Source organism: Aegilops tauschii, chromosome 1 (genome assembly GCF_002575655.3).
Source record: "Aegilops tauschii subsp. strangulata cultivar AL8/78 chromosome 1, Aet v6.0, whole genome shotgun sequence".
Lineage (NCBI taxonomy): Eukaryota > Viridiplantae > Streptophyta > Magnoliopsida > Poales > Poaceae > Aegilops > Aegilops tauschii.
The window spans coordinates 147056897-147075448 of NC_053035.3; the positions used below are offsets into that span (position 1 = coordinate 147056897).

Below are 18552 nucleotides of genomic sequence, written 5' to 3' on the forward strand. Positions count from 1 at the left end.
TTTTTGCGTGCATATGATCAAACCATGCCCCCCAAAACGATGCAACCCCCCCGCCCGCCCCCCCCCCCCCCCCCCCCCCAACCCCAACCAAGCGCACCGGCAGAGCCACACACAATCCCACAGATCCTCACCGCGCAGAGCATCCGCGAATGCCCAAAAAGCGCACGCAGAGTTAGCAGTCGGTAGACCCATCCACATACCACTCTCTCACTGACATCGGGCCCGAACCCGGACCCCGGCCTTGACTAGCCCGCGCGTGGGTCGCTTTCTCGGTGGACGTACCCCGCCTCCCAGGCACGGCAGTCGTCGTCGCCGCACGAAAACAAAAATAAAAAAGAAGAGGCCCGCGTCACGCGTGGGCCACCGTCGTGTGATCTCACTGCCGGGTGGTCCCGCAAGGAGCTCGCGTCATCCACGGTCGGTAGCGGCACACGACTAATGTTCCTCTGCGTCCGCCCCCTGTGCACCGCTACGCGCACAACGCCCTCGCCCTCGCCCGCGCACACCTCCTCGGCTGGCCCCTCCCCCACTCGGCCCCTACCCGCTCCTGGTCGCCCGCCGCTCGCCGCTCGCCGCTTGCCGCGCCATCCATTGGACTTCGCCATGGACGCCTCCGAGTGCGCCGCCCCTCCGCCATCTTCGAAGAATCAGCCGTCGATTGTATTTCAGGGCGATTTTTTGATGGGCTCCTTGATCTGTCGCAGGTACCCGCACATGCAAGGGGGCGCGTCGTCTTCGTCGTCGTCCTGCCGCGCCGCCGACGCCGCCGCCTGGGACGCCGTGCAGCAACAGAAACGCCAGCGCTGCCAGGTACTACTCGTCGCGCGACCTTGCCGTGTGCGCAAATTCCGGCCGTAACCTCCCTTCTTCTGGTTTGCTGCCCGAGCGGTTTCCGTGCGATCCGATGTTGCGGCCGTTGCCTTGTTGTAAGGCGTCGATGCGGAGCGTGGCACGAGGGTTTTGGCCTACCTGGGTCTTGATTTTTTTTAATAATTAAATAATCCGTTTTTTCGTGGGGTTTAGGTTTGGGGATTTGGGGATTTGAGACGTGATTTTGATTTCGAGGTGGAAAGTATCTTAATACCAAAAGGGTAGTAGGGTTCGCGGGGACAATTTTGTCTTTAGGTTTCTGGAGATTCATTGTGGTAGAATTGGGGTTTTCTGGGCACTTGACTCAAACATTGTACGGGTTTACAGTAATGTGTTTATTGACCGGATTTTGTTTATTTGTCTGTGTGCCTTTAGAGATTAGAAAGAAATGTCTGGTGTTCCTTTATAGTTTCGTTGTGTTTGTAGAATTGAAGTCTGTGCTTGTATATGTTGTTTGCCGAAGTTTTGATCTTCTTGTGGATAGAAGGACGAGTACATTAATATACACGGAAGCTGCAAGGAATACATTCTAGCATATTGAATCGATGGTGTCTCTAGGATGTCGACATATTGCTGATGTACTTAAGCTTCAAACAGTTGTTTGATTATGGAGGCGTCTGCGTGCCGAATCTAGCTACCCGAGCATCTCACTCATATTTTATAACCTTATTAATTGTATATTTGTTGGTTCTTCACCTGGGCAAAGTTGGCTACAACATATCCATGACTGTATCAGCATGATAGCCTGATAGGTGTCTCTTAAATTCGTTATGCATGAATTTTGATGCTCTAGCGTTAAGCTGGTAGGTGTTCCGAGTAGTTTTACATGTGAATTGTTAGTAGAGCATGCAGGAGTGTGAGCTATAGAGCTATGATTTTTTTTGGGACAGTGATCTAGCAACGCAAGACACCTGTGGCAGGCCACAAGGTCTCATGTTGAACATGAGGACAATTCCCCTTGGGATATTCGAGTACCATTGTGGAAATGAGAAGGTTTTGGAGTATCATGGTTTCAATAGCACTTTCTAGATTTATGTATTAATTATTTCTGAATATATTTTCCCATGTTCAAACTTCAGGCCTCTCTGATTCACAGGATTTGCAAAATGCGGAAATAGAAAAAACGTAGGAATAGAGTGGCATGCCATTGTAAGGGTGTTTGATTGTGCACAGGAAAAATGTAAGATTATTTCAAGGAGGTTGGAGTGGATGGAAAATTTCCTATGAACTCTAGTGCAAATAATCTAAAAAAAATCCTATGGTTTCCAATCGTATGAATCAAACAACCCATGGAGGAAAAAATTCTAAGGATCAGAATCCTCCAAAATTCCTTTGAGAATCCTTTGAATCAAAGAAGCCCTTCTTTGCCTGTTAAGTTAATACTATAGATCTGCTCGACATTTCTTAGTTTGATGTGGATCTGGGCATTGCATGTATTCTGTTAGCTGTTTGTGTGTCACGGAGAGAAATTAAATAGTTGTGATGATCTTGAGCTTTTGTACTTGTTTATTTATTGGTTGAAGAAGTGACTTTTTATACCCTCTCTTACAGGGGCATTACCTGTTTTGTGGACAAAACAGTAACTCAAAAATTGTCAATTTAACTTTAGGTCATATATTTGCTAAGTCAATTTCATACGGTTGTCAGTCCACAATAGACATGGGCACCGTGGAGACAAGACAGGACCCCCCCCCCATTCCACTAACCCTCTAACCCTAGTTTAAAAAACCGAGAGGAACTGGTGGTTCAACAGGAAAAAAAAATGGAGCCTGCTCTGCTCTGGTTTAGTGAGAAGGCAGTCCTGCAACTGACCCGGCCAGAATCAGTTGAACTGTGATTTTCCAACAAACATATGACTGGTCCAGCTGGCCTGCAGTGCAAGGATTATGAGTTGAACGACTAGTCTAGTAGTCTCAGTCGGGTTGTCGACTAGGTTCTTCGTGTAGACTAGCTCGTGAGTCAAGGGCTGGAGCGACTAGTCGTGGACTAGTTGGCATGTTTGAGTCGATCGACTCAATTTTGGAGCTTGTTCTGCTCCTCCCCTGGATCCGCCCCCCTGCTGTTGTGCTCCTCACCTGCTGTGCTCCCTTGTATCCGCCCCTCTTCTGCTGTGCTCCTCGTGGATCCGCCCCTCTTCTGCTGTTGTACCAACTATTTTCTCCCTTCTCTCCATCCCTTCTTCTTGGGTTTGATTTCTCCCCTGCCTTCTTGGTTGGTGGAGAAGCGAAGACTCTGGCCATGGGATATTATAGTTGACACAGCCCCAGGTTCTTCACCCACTTCCCATGCATTCAATTTTTATTGTATACTGTACTGTACTATATAGTACTCTCGCCGTCCGGAATTACTTATTGGATGTATCTAGACATATTTTAGTTCTAGATACATCCATTTTTATCCATTTCTGCGACAAGTAATTTCGCACGAGGGAGTATATACTAGAGAGAATTCCTTATTTGGCCCTTCCTTAAAATTTGATTCCCTTTTTGGCCCTAGTAAAAAATTTCTTCCTGTTTTGACACTCAAACTTCATTTTGTTCCCTCTATGACATTTCCGTCAGTTTTGACAACTAACACCGTTAAACGCAACGTGAAAAGTCCATTTTACCCCTAATGTATTTTGTGACCAAAATTATGAACTGGAAGTCAAAAGCAATGGCGACGTGGCAATGCGTCAGTGCCTTGAATGTGCGTGCATGTGTGTATTTATACATGAGCCATGCATGACTAGTAACGCTACAAGTTAAAACAAGATTAGTACATGGATAATGGGAAGATGTACACGGGTGGAGGAAATTCTCCCAAGCTAAGTACATGTGAGAAGAGAAGAATAGTTGTGGAGTTTTTCCTCTGGCTCATGTCGGTCTGACTCAGCAGTAGTAGAAGTACGAATTAATCATGAAGTAGCTAGCTATGTGGCCTGATATTTATGGGATGTACATGCATGTGCTGGCAACACTCTAGAAATACTTGGGACATTCAAATGGCTACGTGGAGACTATGCATGCTGGCCAGGTTTGTTTGGCCTTTGCACTAGCGAGAGGGGCAGCAACTAGAGGGTCTCGGGGCGTGACATCCGGCGCCGCGACTTGGGCCTGCACAGCGCCGCCTCGACCGTCCATCATTATTTGCCGCGCCTCCCTCCATGCCTCGCGCCGCAACTAGATTTTTCTGTTTTTTCCGACATGGTAAAGCAGGGGTAGATAAGACATTTCAAGTCACATTTGACGGTGTTAACAGCAAAAAGTGACAGAAGTGTCATAGAAGGAATAAAATGAATTTATGATGTCAAAAAGGGAAAAATGAAATTTCTAGGGCCAAATAGGGAACCAGATTTTAACAAAGGGCCAAATAAGGAATTCTCTCTATATACTACTCCCTCCGTCCCATAATTTAAGACGTTTTTGCAAGCTGTTAGCTTGCAAAAACGTCTTATATTATGGGACGGAGGGAGTACATACTACTCCCTCCGTTCCTAAATATAAGTCTTTTTAGAGATTCCAATATGGGCTACATACTGATGTATATAGACGTATTTTAGAGTGTAGATTCACCCATTTTGCTCTGTATGTAGTCCATATTGGAATCTCTAAAAAGACTTATATTTAGGAACGGAGGGAGCATGTTCTGGGTGCTGTAAGTTGGGTGCTACAGTACCATGTCGACTAGTCCAGCAGTATTCTAGATTAGTCATGATTGGTCTATGAGTGTCAACCTCGGCTTGACTCGTAATTCTTGCTTTAGTGTCACTGTGCTGGAAAAATATATTTGTGTGGGGCTGGGATTGGGCCTAGTATCTCAAGGCTCCTCGGTGAAGCGACGGACTATTCTAGCCACCTGGACTAAGGTTGTTTGGTGACATAGGATGGAAAGATAACTTATCCATACCTGATTTATGTACCATCACACTAATAATACCACAAGCAAACGTCTAATGCTGGCAGCGAAGAGCAAATGATCATGATATGTGACTTAAATTTACAACTACTGGTGGACTCAAGTTCGTATTTATTGTGGAAAAGTTTTGTGTTTGCTTATAACTACATTGGCATATTTTACAGGGATCATCATCCGGTGATAAAGTTGGATCCTGTACAGAAAATAACTCCTTCAAAGCATCTGAAGCCGAGCGACAGAATTTTGACTCTGGTGAAATTGAGGAAGAAGATTATTATATAGATGATGAAGATGAAGGCTGCTACGATGATGACAATGAAGGATCTGACTATGAATTTGATGAAAGTGATTTCAATCAGCAGCTTGCTGATAAATTTGACGACTTAGATCTGCCTCCTGGTGTGGAGGCTTCTGTACCATGGTTGCAGAAAGCTGCAACTGATGATGGCCCTGGCAATTTTAAGTCAATGTCAGAAATAGAGGATGAAATTGGTAAGAAATACAAGTTCTTCAAACAGTTTGACACCGTTGAGGATTTCTCTGATCATCATTATGCTAATAAACCTGTTGGAAAGGTAAAATCATATGCATATTGCTTTATTTTGTACCTTCTTTTCGACTCGATACTTATTTTGTTCTTTAACTTCACTCCAGACAGGGAAAGAGTGGACAAAAAGAATTCAGCATGACTGGAAACTTCTGGAGAACGATTTACCAGGTCAGCTATTTCCAAGAAAGAAAGTATAAATATGTGCTTAAAATGCTCCCCGCAAGTGATATACATAAATTTTGAAGCACATTGAGGATCTGATTTGACCCACCCACTTCAACATTACTCAGTTTTGCTTCGAATTTTGTGCAAATTTAGTTCTTCTGAGGGCATATGTTCTCCTGTCGAAGAAAGCTCTACCGTTAATGTTTTTTAATGTGTTTTATTTTTTTTCATCTTATTATTTACTTTCACCTACAATTTTTTTTACAAAGTCTGCAGATCACTGCTGACTCTCCTGGGTTAAAATTGCTAAAGCTTAGACATGTGCATTGTTGTACTATTTACATGAATTATTGTTCTTCTGACTTCTGTGCAGCGTCCATATACGTCCGTGTCTCGGAGAATCGAATGGACCTTCTCAGGGCTGTGATGATTGGGCCTCAGGGAACACCCTACCATGATGGCCTTTTCTTCTTTGATGCTCAATTTCCTGCTAGTTATCCTGCAAGTCCTCCAGTAAGTATATCGACATTTTGGTAACTTCGTATGTAATGTATTTCCATATGTTGATTGAAATAACCGTTCTGGTGCTTTTGCAGATTGTATACTATCATTCTGGAGGACTTAGGCTTAATCCAAATTTGTATGCTTGTGGAAAAGTCTGCCTTAGCCTCCTAGGCACGTGGGAAGGTCATGGTTGTGAGAAGTGGAACTCAGCTCACTCAACCATGTTACAAGTGCTAATCTCCATTCAAGCTCTCGTATTGAATGAGAAGCCATACTTCAATGAGCCAGGATATGAAACATATGCCAACAATGCTAGTGGGCAGAGGACTGCCTTGGAGTATAATGACACAACATTTCAATACTCATGTAGGACAATGTTGTACTCGCTTCGTAGGGCTCCACAGGTAACATACTGCTAATTATCAAGCTCTCGCAGTTCCCGACATGGGTGCACAAGTACTCACTGTTCCGAAGATTAGTCCAAAATATAACTTGCTGAATGTGGATGTATGTGATGCTATTTTGTTAGAAGGGGAGATAGACAACAGAAGCAACATCAAACTATTGAAACCATCCGATTTTTTGTCCTTGGGTGGTCTCACAAATGGTCCGTTTGTTAATGTGGATACCACATGTCCACCATGTCACAGCCAGGGCCAAACAATCTAAAATAAGCTCCACCATTTGTATAAATATATCTTTCACAAGAAATGCTAGAAATGGAAGAGAAAAATTGGTAGAAACATATAAGTAAACAGAAATTGGTGACATGGCAGTGATGTGGTGCACATGTGGCATGCATGTCACCAAAAGCTACTTAACTACTTGTGAAACTACTCTAGGGTGATTTGTTTTACTATTTGAATAGTTTGTGAGCCAGACTGTTTTTGAGTTTACTGTTAAAAAGTTAACTTGCGCCAGAGTTCAGAGTTGAATGGTGGACTTCTTTCTAGAAGAGAACATCATCAATTTGTGGGAACCTTGAACATTTGAACCATGTTAGAGTGACACGGGATTACTCTTGTGGCCTAGAAGGGTAGAAGACCCTCCACTTGGACATTAGCTTGGACTCTGTTTTTGTGTTATCCTGAAACCACGCAAAGTATGAAGGATGTCAATTTTAGGGTTGCTAAGTGGACCAATGCAAGAATTCAGGGTTGAAAATATTTTGTTTTCTCCCTCTTTTTGATATGGCAGTTCTTTTTGGTGGCAAAGACAGCCATAACAGTAAAATCTTGCTAGAGTCAGTAAAGGTTGCTAGATTCCATATCTAGTTTGCCCAGTGTACCACAGCACAACAACCACAAATTTGGCACTTAATTTGGTTGTAGTATGGAAGTTGTTATTATCTTCAGTAGGGTGCGGTGCACTGAGATGCTTTTAGGTTACATATCTCACACACCAGAAAATCAAATTAACCTTTATCGTTGGCTGTTGCTTTGCTTGTTTCAGCACTTTGAAGATCTCGTTGCCGGCCACTTCCGTGAGCGCGGCCGTGCCATTCTGGCTGCATGCAAATATTACATGGAGGGTAACAAAGTTGGGTCCATAGTTCCTGACGAGGATGATGAGGACAAGGAACTGGAAAGCGCAAATGCAGAAGGATCCAGCTCCAGCAGTGCAGTGAAGCCAAAGAATAATCAGGTAGATTTGCGTGCAGGCGCAGGTGTAGTTCGCCCTGCATCCTTCAAGACCAACATGGAGGTTCTGTTTGAAGAGCTCCTGATGGAGTTCAATGTGAAGGGTGCTGACACCAAGAAGTTCTGTGCCGTGAAGTTGAAGAAGAGCCAGCCTGCTGCTGCTTGAAGGATCCGGCTGCAGCACCAGATATCTGTGGTGGTTCCATAATGGGAGTAAAATCCATAAAATGATGGTTTCATTTCTTGCCTAACTATAGGAATGCTATGTAGATAGCTCTTTTTTTGCGCCCTTTGCCGTACTGGTCCTGTGGACTCGGAACTGGAAAAAAAGTGGTGGTTTTAGATGCTAACTGAAGTGTCCACCCCCTTAGCTTTGGAATATAGCACTAAAAAAAGAGATTTGGAATATCGTTTGCTTATGAGTTACTCTCTCCGTCCAAAAATACTTGTCATCAAAATGGATAAAAAGAGATGTATTTAGAACTAAAATATGTCTAGATATATCCCCTTTTATCCATTTTGATGACAAGTATTTTCGGACGAAGGGAGTACTAGTACACGAGGCTACATGTGCATTATGTCGCGATTTAGTTGTTCATGAGATCCTCCGAATGTTTTATCCTAGATGCCAATGTAGGAATCAAGAGGGCATGTCAATACATTCTGAAAGGATAGAACATTGGTTCATGTTAGTCAATAGCAGTTGGCAGGTGGCAAGTTGATTAGTGCTACTAATCAAGTAATGCTGCTGCGCGTGAAAAAAGCTAACATTTTTCGAAGATACTGGATCTACATTTCAAAGATAGGAATAGATCCTGTTTAATGATTAATCTCTACTCGTAGGATCATTGAGCAACCGATAAACCAATTAATCATCTGATTAATTGATTAACTTGCCGATTAGCCTATTAATCTTCTACTCCTGATAAACCAATTAATTGTTTGATTAATTAATTAATTTGCCGATTAGCCTATTAATCTTCTATTTGCTAGCCAACTGGGTATGAGCTAATGACTAATTTAACAATAACTTGCCAATTAACCTATTAATCTCCTAAACGCTGTCCAACCGATTAGTCATCAGTTAATGATTTCCTCAACAATGAGAATAGAAAAGTCTACTTATGGATAATATTAGTTCAAGCTATTACTTGTCCTTTTTGTTTATTAGTGTGCAGATTAAATTACATCTGGATCCCGCAAGCCTGAAGCGCAATCAGGGTGTTTGTTGAAATGCCCGAGAATACAAATAGTCATGAGTATATGGCAAGAAACTATCACATACAAATAGTCATGAGTATATGGCAAGAAACTATCACATTACACGCTATGGCTACAACAAACTACCATTTTTCTTAATCTATACCTACTAATAAAAGAAAAATAGGGTATTCTTAGCCTGTTTTGCTATTTTATAGCAAACCCCCTAATGTTTCTAACATTAAACTCGCAGTACATATCAAATATTGTTTTAAATACTCATATCTTCTAAACCGTAACTTCAAATTTGACATGTTATAGATGGAATTTGATTAAAAAATATGTAGAATTTGAATATGATGTTATTTTACCTGTTAACTTTTTTTTTTAAATATGTAGAATCTAAGTCTGATGTTATTTTACCTATTAACAATTAAAAAAATATACTATTTAGGCTGCAATGTTAATCAACAATGCATTATCTGTCTTCTTTTCATACCGGTACTGATTCAGATTGGGATTAACACCTCAAGAAAATCAGGATTGAACATGACATTGAAGATAAATTTGCTAGAGATACCCAATAAATAAGGACATGCATGACAAGAAATAAAAGGACCCAATAAAGATGGGATGCCTGCTATAAAAGAAATAAAAGAGAAAGTGCAGAGGAGATCCGATGAAGATGATATGTTGAGCTATTCTCCTGTATATAAGAAGAAAAAAGAGAGGATATGCATGAGAAAAAGTAAAAAGGAGGCATGCATGACAAAAAATAAAATAAAAGACACGTTTGATAAGATATAAATAGTGATAAAACAGGGACCAATACCTATGACATGTATGGCAAGAAATAGTGATGAAATAGGGGCGCAAGTACCTGCGTCCACAGGAGACCATACAAAAATGTTCTTTTCCAGACAAAAAAAATCTCCTTTTATGATTAAAAAATCATCTATATTTTTAACAACTCTTCATGTATTTAAGAAATATGCATGTGAAAAAAGCGTTCAAGAGTTACCCTAAGTTGGCGATTCTTAAACCGAAAACTGCCATTGGTGCACACATGTCTCCGTAGTGTGCTAATGTGTCATCATTTGTTTTTGTCGTTTTCTTTACTCGCCCGTAACAACAGCCCATTCCGAACATGACATGAATAAATGCATGATCACTTGCCCGTTTCTTTGTAAGGATTAAATCTACATGCAAGCCGTGTTGAAACAGAACACCTGTAGAATCTTAAATTGCGTTAGTTAAGACCATCTTTGTTTGGGCCGTAGCTACAATTCTCATATTATAGACGATTTTTTGTAAATTATTCTCACGTTGAAACGCACGGGCCTTTTTTCTAGTCTTTCAAAAAACTATCACAAAATTGGTTAGCTGTTCCAAAAAAACCCAATCGCCGAACAGTTAAAAATTAAGCTGGGTTATGACAGGTAGGGCTCACCTGTCAGGTTTTGGTCGGCTCCTGGATGACGGCGCGCATGGTGACAGCCATTAGGCCACAGCCGTTCCGACCGGGCCAGGTCAACCCGAGCCGTCTCCTCTGTCTCCCCCGCTCACCCTCACTCCGCCTCCTCTCTCCTCCCTCGACCTAGGCGATGGCGTTGGCAGCGGCGAAACCGGTCGTCATCGTCGGCGACTCTACGGGGTGACCTGGCACGGGGGGCGATGGTGGAGACTATTCCGAGGTGGATAACTGGCTTAGCAGTGGCTGCTTCACCACGGAGCCGCCACCGCCGCCGCAACCTACACCTCCGGCAGTGCCACCGTCGGCGAGGGGACAACCTACAACGGCTGCACAACCTATGCCCTCTGCACGGGAGAATCAAGAGTTGTCCCTTTAGTACGGAGCGACCAAGGCTCTTGCTGGCACCGTCGCCGCGTATCCGCTAACTCCAACCGCTAGGCCTCGACATTTGGAGGGGCTGAGTAAGTTTTCTCTCTTCATCTACTCGTTGACCAAACCCTAGTTTAATTTAGTACTGCCAGGTTAGTAGACAGTCCATGAAACCTTTTGTTAGGAGCAAACCCTAGTTTAAGCAGTAGTGATTCAGATTAGTATATGTATTTAGTTGGATGCATTAGTGATTCAGATTAGTACATGGATTTTGTACTGAGTGTGCATGAGTGGTTCAGCCTAGCACCGAATTTAAAAATGTAGTTGAACTTGTATTGAATTATGTTCAATATGGATGTAGTCACAGATTTAGTACTCAATTTTCTAGCTAGTAGGCTAAATAGGGATGCAATTATGGATGCAGTATAGTTGTGGTAGTACATAATTTTCTTGCAGTTAGGTTTCTGAATTTTGTACAAGTTACAAAAAGTTGTGAAGTAACACGTTCTGTAATACAGGCTAGATGATGACATTTGGGAGGTGAGGCTGGATTTCCAGGGCAGAGATAACATGGAAAGAAGCTTCTCTATTTCAGACATCACTTTTCTCAATCTGATTGCACTTACCGAGATTGAAGGCTATAGGTTAGATGACTAGATGTACTGGGTAAAGGAAGTAGGAATTGGACAAGATGGCTTATGTCTTCTAGATAGTCAAGATGAAATGATTGACCACTCTGATTCACAGTTCTGAATATCATAATGGCCAAGGCTAATGAAGATAGAGATGTTGAAATTAATAAGGGCCAGAATGCTTATGAAGAATAAATTCGAATAGGCAGCCCAGTGGGTGGCCCTTGTTTTGTGTTAAGTCTGTCACAAGATGGTGTTGTTCACCCTCTTAAAGTTAATCTGAACACATAGCAAATTTGCAACTTGAACAATACAGAAGCTCGTGGTGAAGATGGGGATGCGGCTGAAGAAGATGAGGCCGGTGGTGAGGATGGAGATGCTTGTGGAGAAGATGATGAGATGGACAAATCATCTTCAGATTTTGAGATTGACATGGGTGATTATAGAGGATTAAAGATGTCTTACAAAGCTTGGAAGAGACGTGAAGAAAATGTTGTCAACGAAGAAGAAACTTATGTTACACAAGAGAGGCCAGAGTTTGAAGGGGATAGTGATGTTTCAAAGTTTTGGTAGGAGGAGAAAGGGGATGATAGTGGAAAGGAAACAGTGGTGGCACAAGCCAGGACAGAGAAACTTAAGCCTGTAAGAAGAGGATCACTTAACCGAGGGCCTACTTCCAGAGCTCACAGTCAGCCAGAGATTCCCAAGTTTAAAGATTTTTTACCTGAACCTGATGAATTTTGCTTCCCCGGTGATGTTGGCATTTCTGATTCATATGGAGAGATACTTGTACTACCTTATGGAAGGAAGACAAGATTGAAGAAGAAGGAGAAGGAGAGGAAATGGTATGACCCACTACTACCTGATGCACATGAGCAGTTGTGCAAGGACCTTTGCTTCACCAATGTTTATGAGTTTAGGAAGGCACTGAGAAATTACCATGTGAGGACATTGAGAAACTTTCAGTACCATATGAATGAACCAACAAGGATTATTGTTTGGTACCCAGACAAAAATAATGGTTGTGATTTTTTCATGACTGCCTCCAAAGTAGCCCATGAAGATACATTCACAACCAAGAAGTGTCACTTGGATCACACTTGTGGAGCTAGTGGAGAGAGTACCAAGATGACTGCACAATGGGTTGCTGAAGCTGTGGAGGACACAGTTACATCTAATGTGAAGGCTGATGTACAAACAATTCTCAAACATACAAAGAAGAAGTTTGGGGTTCATGTTCCTAGGAGTTTGGCCTATAGGGCAAGGCTCGTGGCTGTTAATGTTGTGCAAGGTGATCACAAAGACCAGTATCTCGGGTTGAGGGAGTACCTACAATGTATGGTTGACACAAACCCTGGAAGCAGGTGCATATTGACTACTTTTGAGGATCCTTTGAACCCAACACCTACACCAAGGTTCAAGTACATGTTCTACTGCCTCCAGGCTTCCAAGGATGGATTTCTAATGTTGTAGGCCTTTCATAGGTAAATATCAGTTAACTCCTCTTTGAAATGTAACTAGTGCACATAGTTATTTCATTGGATGCTAAATATCACTGTTTATGCAGGACTTGATGGTTGCTTCATCAAATTATCCACTGGTCAACAGATATTGGTAGCAACAGGGAGAGATGGGAACAACAACATATTCCCAATTGCTTTTGGGGTGGTTGACAAGGAGGATTATGATAGCTGGAACCGGTTTCTTAACCACCTTAGAGTGTGCATTGGCACTAGTATTAAATTTGGGAACTACACCATCATGTCTGACAGACAGAAGGTATTTACCGAGCTCTATAATAAAAAACCTTTAGTCATGATGCATTAGTTTTTTCCTTATTTAGTGCTTATGAAAACAACAAGGTCTTCTTAAGGCAGCTAATGAAGTATTTCCTCAGTCTGCACAAAGATATTGTCTTAGACAAATCTATGCCAACTTTCAGTTAGCTGGCTTTAGAGGGAAAGAACTAAAAAAAATATGTAGATAAGGCTAGCTATTCCTTCACTGAACATGGTCATAAAGCTGGAATGGCTAGTTTGAAAGCAGCATGTGAACCAGCTTACTTCTTGTTGAATGGAATCCCTAAGGAGTATTGGGCTAGATATGCAATCAGGGCCGTCTCCAGAAATTCGGGGCCCCGGTGCGAAAAGCAAAATGGGGCCCTAACATTTTTAAAAACATATAATAACTCAAGCATAATCACCTGACTATATAATTTAAATTTACATTATTTCTTAATGTTTAGAAAATTCTCAAGTGTCAATGCAAAATACTAAAACCAATAAACTTAACTCATGCTCTACTGAAAAGTGTCTTCCGTCTTCTTCTAGTTTATGTTTCTTCTTACGCTTTAAGGCACCAGAATCATACTTTCTTTTATAACTAGAATGCATGATTGTTTCTGTTTATCAACCAAACAAAATAATATCAATGCATTTAAGCTGATGAACTCACATAAAATATAGGCTTGTAATTTATATAGATAGTTAGAATCAGATAGAACCTTGATTTTTGACTTGGACGACAGGACAAGCAACTATTGAAAATCTTGAATCTGTGACAACTTTTGAAATTCAACAACTAGACAAAAAATCATTCCAAAACTTATAAGTAAAATCTTAACACAACTTTACAGTTTGTATAAAAATTAGAGAAAAGAGGACCGCGTACGGCACCGATTACTGTTGGCAGTTGGCCTTCTGTTCGGTGGCACCGCAGCAGCGTCGGACGGTGCGATGACGTCCAATGGTCGCAAGTCCCGTGCAGTTCCACTTCCACCCATCGCCTGGCTGCAAAGCAATCGTCACCGAGCCATCGATTCAGTCGTCCCGAAAAGATAGATCGCACAGCCGCAGAAGAACATATGTACACGTAGTCTGGAAAGCAAAGAGATTAGGGAATTTGGAATGGCAGAAGTCACGGAATTACACGTATTGCGTGGATCTCTAGGATGGATAGCGCGTACGGCTCGAGGCCTTGACCGGACCAGGCCTAGGAAGGCCGAAATGAGTGTTTTCAGCCCTTAGGCGACACACAGAGGCAACGTATGGCCCAAAACTGATTTTATTTTTCAGACTATTCATACACGTATATGGCCTTAATCGGGGGCCCCTAGATTGTGGGGGCCCTGTGCAAGTGCATAGCTCGCACAGGCCCTTGGACGGCCCTGTATGCAATGGATCATGTATGCAAGACTGACTTGGTTGTCAACAACCTTAGTGAGGTTTTCAACAAGATGATTCTGTATGTTAGGTCCAAGCCAATTAAGACCATGTTTGAAGGGTTGAGGACCAAGCTAATCATTAAGTACCAGGGCATAAGAGAGAAAACAAAGAATTGTAGGTGGGAAATAACCCACATTACATGGAGAAACTTGAAGAGGGCAAGAAATGGGCTAAATATTGTGAAGCAGACATGGCTGGTCCCAACATATGGCAAGTAACTAGTGGAGAGAACACTTACCGTGTGAAGAAAGATGAAGGGAGTTGTTCTTGCAAGGTGGGACATGACTGGATCACCTTTCCATCATGCAATTGCTGCTATGCACAAGATCGAAGTTCATCCTGAAGGATTATGTGCATCCATTCTTTAAGAAGGAAATGTACAAGGTAGCTTACCAACACATCATGTACCCTATTCCTGGTCCTGAATTCTGGCCAAACACAAACACACCAGATATTGAGCCACCGGTATTTAAGGAGAAGAAAGGGAAAAAGCAGACAACTAGGAGAAAGGGTCAATTTGAAGTGCCAGCTCCTAAGGATACATCAAGGATGGGCACAATAACCTGCAGTAACTGCAACAAGCAAGGTCACAGGTGGACACTATGTGGAGACCCTCTTAAGACTAAGTTGCAGACAAGGAAAAACATGAACTAGGTAACTAATACGTCTCCAACGTATCTATTTTGATTGTTCCTTAATAGCTAATATGCAATAAGAACGATGACATGATGTAGACAAGATCTATTCATGTAGGAATAGACCCCATCTTGTTATCCTTAATAGCAACGATACGTACGTGTCATTTCCCCTTCTGTCACTGGGATTGAGCACCGTAAGATCGAACCCATCACAAAGCACCTCTTCCGACGGCAAGAAAAATCGATCTAGTCGGCCTAACTAAAGCAAAGATTCGAAGAAGAAATATGAGGCTATAAGTAATCATGCATATAAGAGATCAAAAGACTCAAATAACTTTCATGGATAAAAACATAGATCTGATCATAAACTCAAAGTTCATCGGATCCCAACAAACACACCGCAAAAAGAGTTACATCAAATAGATCTCCAAGGGACCATTGTATTGAGAATCAAAAGAGAGAGGAAGCCATCTAGCTACTAACTACAGACCCATAGGTCTACAATGAACTACTCACGCATCATCGGAGAGGCACCAATGAGGATGATGAACCCCTCCGTGATGGTGTCTAGATTGGATCTGTGGTTTCTGGAACTTGCGGCGGCTAGAATTGATTTTCGTCGTCTCCCCTAGGGTTTCTGGAATATTGGGATATTTATAGAGCAAAGAGGCGGTGCAGGAGGCGGTCGAGGTGGGCACAACCCAGGTACTTCCTTGGCCCAACTTGTGTCTTCTAGTCCAAAAAAAAATCTCCAAAAAGTTTCGCTGCGTTTGGACTCCGTTTGGTATTGATTTTCTGCGAAGTAAAAAAAACAAGCAAAAACAACATCTGGCACTCGGCACTATGTCAATAGGTTAGTACCAAAAAATGATATAAAGTTGCTATAAAATGATTGTAAAACATCCAAGAATGATAATATAACAACATGGAACAATAAAAAATTATAGATACGTTGGAGACGTATCAGCATCCCCAAGCTTAATTCCTGCTCATCCTTGAGTAGGTAAATGATAAAAACAAAATTTCTGATGTGGAATGCTGCCTAACATGTTCACCACATATTCTTTTCTTTGTAGCATGGACATTTGGACTTTTTATATGGTTCAAAGCAATAGTCTAGTTTTGACATGAAGATTTCAATACACAAGCATATCAACAAGCAACCATGTATTTCAAAATATCAATACTAAAGCAAGTTATCCCTAGCCCATTATGATCAATCATTGATCCATTCATGAAACACACTCGCATATTAGCTACACCCAATGCTCAAGTACAATCGTAGTGCCCCTTAGTTGGTGCTTTATAAGAGAAGATGGAGACTCAAAATAAAAATGAAAATTGCATAAAGTAAAATAGAAAGGCCCATCGCAGAGGGAAGTAGGGATTTGTAGAGGAGCCAGAGCTCAAAGCGAAAAAGATAGTGATAAAACATTTTGGGTGGCATGCTTTTCCTGTCAACGAAAATGATCGAGTAGTTCCCAATACTTTCCATGCTAGATATATCACACGCAGTTCCCAAACAGAAAATAAAGTTTATTCCTTTTTCCACCATACTTTCACATTCCACGGCTAACCGAATCCACGGGTGCCGTCCATACCAACACTTTCCAAGGAATTTATTGTTTGACAACATAAAGTAAATTCATTTTTCATTTTGGGACTGGGCATCCCTAATACCTGTGCCGTACTCTCGTGGAATGACAAGTGAATAAACACTCATCTTGAGAATAACACATCTAGCATGGAAAAATATCCGCCACTCCCTACCGTTTCATGAGCGGTACGAGAACACAAAAAGGAAATTTATTTTGAAGATTAGAGATGGCACATACAAATTTGCTTACGGCACGGAAATACCGCATATAGGTAGGTATAGTGGACTCATATGAAAAAACTGGGTTTAAGGATTTTGGATGCACAAGTAGTAATCCAACTTAGTACAAGTGAAGGCCAGCAAAATATTGAGAAGCATCCAACCGAGAAACGAAAAATCTCATAAGCGAGCATTAAGCATAACTAACACCGAATAATGCACCACAAGTAGGATGTAATTTCATTGCATAACTATTGACTTTCGTGCTTGCATAGGGAATCACAAACCTTAACATTAATATTCTTACTAAAGCATAATTACTCATCAACATGACCCACATATTATGTCATCATACCGCAAAACTATTACAAAGAATCAAGTTTACTTTGTCCAATGATCTTCGTGAAAGTTTTTATCATATCCCTCTTGAATATCTATCACTTTGGGACTAATTTCATATGTTGCTTTTGATAGCTCAAACAAATCTAAGTGAAGAACATGAGCATAAAATTTTTCTTCTCCCAAAATAATTTAAGTGAAGCATGAGAGAATTTCTTAATTTTTTTACTAACTCTCAAATAAATCTAAGTGAAGCATGAGAGCATTTCTTCCAAAATACTAAAGCACACTATGCTAAAAAACATATAAGTGAAGCACTAGAGCAATTCCATAGCTCATAAAGATTTAAGTGAAGCATATAGAGCAATTCTAACAAGTCATAGCATAATTTTGGCTCTCTCTAATAGGTGTGTCCAACAAGGATACATGACACAAAATAAAAAGCAAAACAAAGAAGGACTCATATCATACAAGACGGTCCAAGCAAAACTCATGATATGTGACGAATAAAAATATAGCTCCAAGTAAAATACCGATGGTCGTTAGAAGAAAGAGGGGATGACACTCAGGCATCCCCAAGCTTAGTTGCTTGCTTCTCTTTAGATAATAGCTTGGGACGCCATGGGCATCCCCAAGCTTAGGCTCTTCTTACTCCTTATTTTTTCATCCATCGTGATCTCACCCAAAAGTTGAAAACTTCAATCACACAAAACTCAACAAAAGCTTCGTGAGATCCGTTAGTATAACAAAGCAAATCACTACTATAAGTACTGTTGCAAACCCATTCATATTTTATTTTTGCATTATATCTACTGTATTCCAACTTTGCTATGGCTCAAACCCCCCGATAGAGTCCATAGGTTCATCAAAATAAGCACACAACGCAAAGAAAAAAATCTGTCAAAAACAGAACAGTCTATAGCAATCTGAAACTTCGAATACTTTTGTAACTCCAAAAATTCTAAAAAATTAGGATAACGTGGGCAATTTGTATATCAATCATGCATAAAAAATTCAGAATTTTTCTTCGGATTTTTAAAAATTATTTTACTGGACACAAAAGTTTCTATTTTCCAACAAGATCAAAGCAACTATCACCCAACATGATCCCAAAGGCTTTGCTTGGTAGAAATTTTATTCATTGGGTTGCCTCCCGACAAGTGCTATCGTTTTACGCCCCTAGCTAGGCTTAAAGCAAAGATTCAAGTATTGTCATCTTTATTTTCCAACTCTT

General features: G+C 41.3%; 1 protein-coding gene across 1 annotated transcript; it reads left to right on the forward strand.

Moving 5' to 3' along the window:
- The first annotated feature begins 434 nt into the window (after window positions 1–434).
- On the forward strand, window positions 435–8032 carry LOC109739120 (probable ubiquitin-conjugating enzyme E2 25). The gene is made up of 7 exons (XM_020298206.4): window positions 435–617; window positions 705–810; window positions 4932–5342; window positions 5422–5485; window positions 5856–5995; window positions 6079–6390; window positions 7439–8032. Exons 1-7 carry the CDS (start codon window positions 439–441, stop codon window positions 7790–7792), a joined length of 1566 nt encoding a protein of 521 aa, XP_020153795.2. The 5' UTR covers window positions 435–438; the 3' UTR covers window positions 7793–8032.
- The last annotated feature ends 10520 nt before the right edge of the window (window positions 8033–18552 follow it).

Coding starts and splice junctions, on each gene's coding strand:
- LOC109739120 (XM_020298206.4), top strand. CDS start 439: ATGTTCCTCTGCGTCCGCCCCCTGTGCACCGCTACGCGCACAACGCCC. Junction 618..704: donor TTCGCCATGGACGCCTCCGA/GTGCGCCGCCCC, acceptor GATCTGTCGCAG/GTACCCGCACATGCAAGGGG. Junction 5,486..5,855: donor TCTGGAGAACGATTTACCAG/GTCAGCTATTTC, acceptor ACTTCTGTGCAG/CGTCCATATACGTCCGTGTC.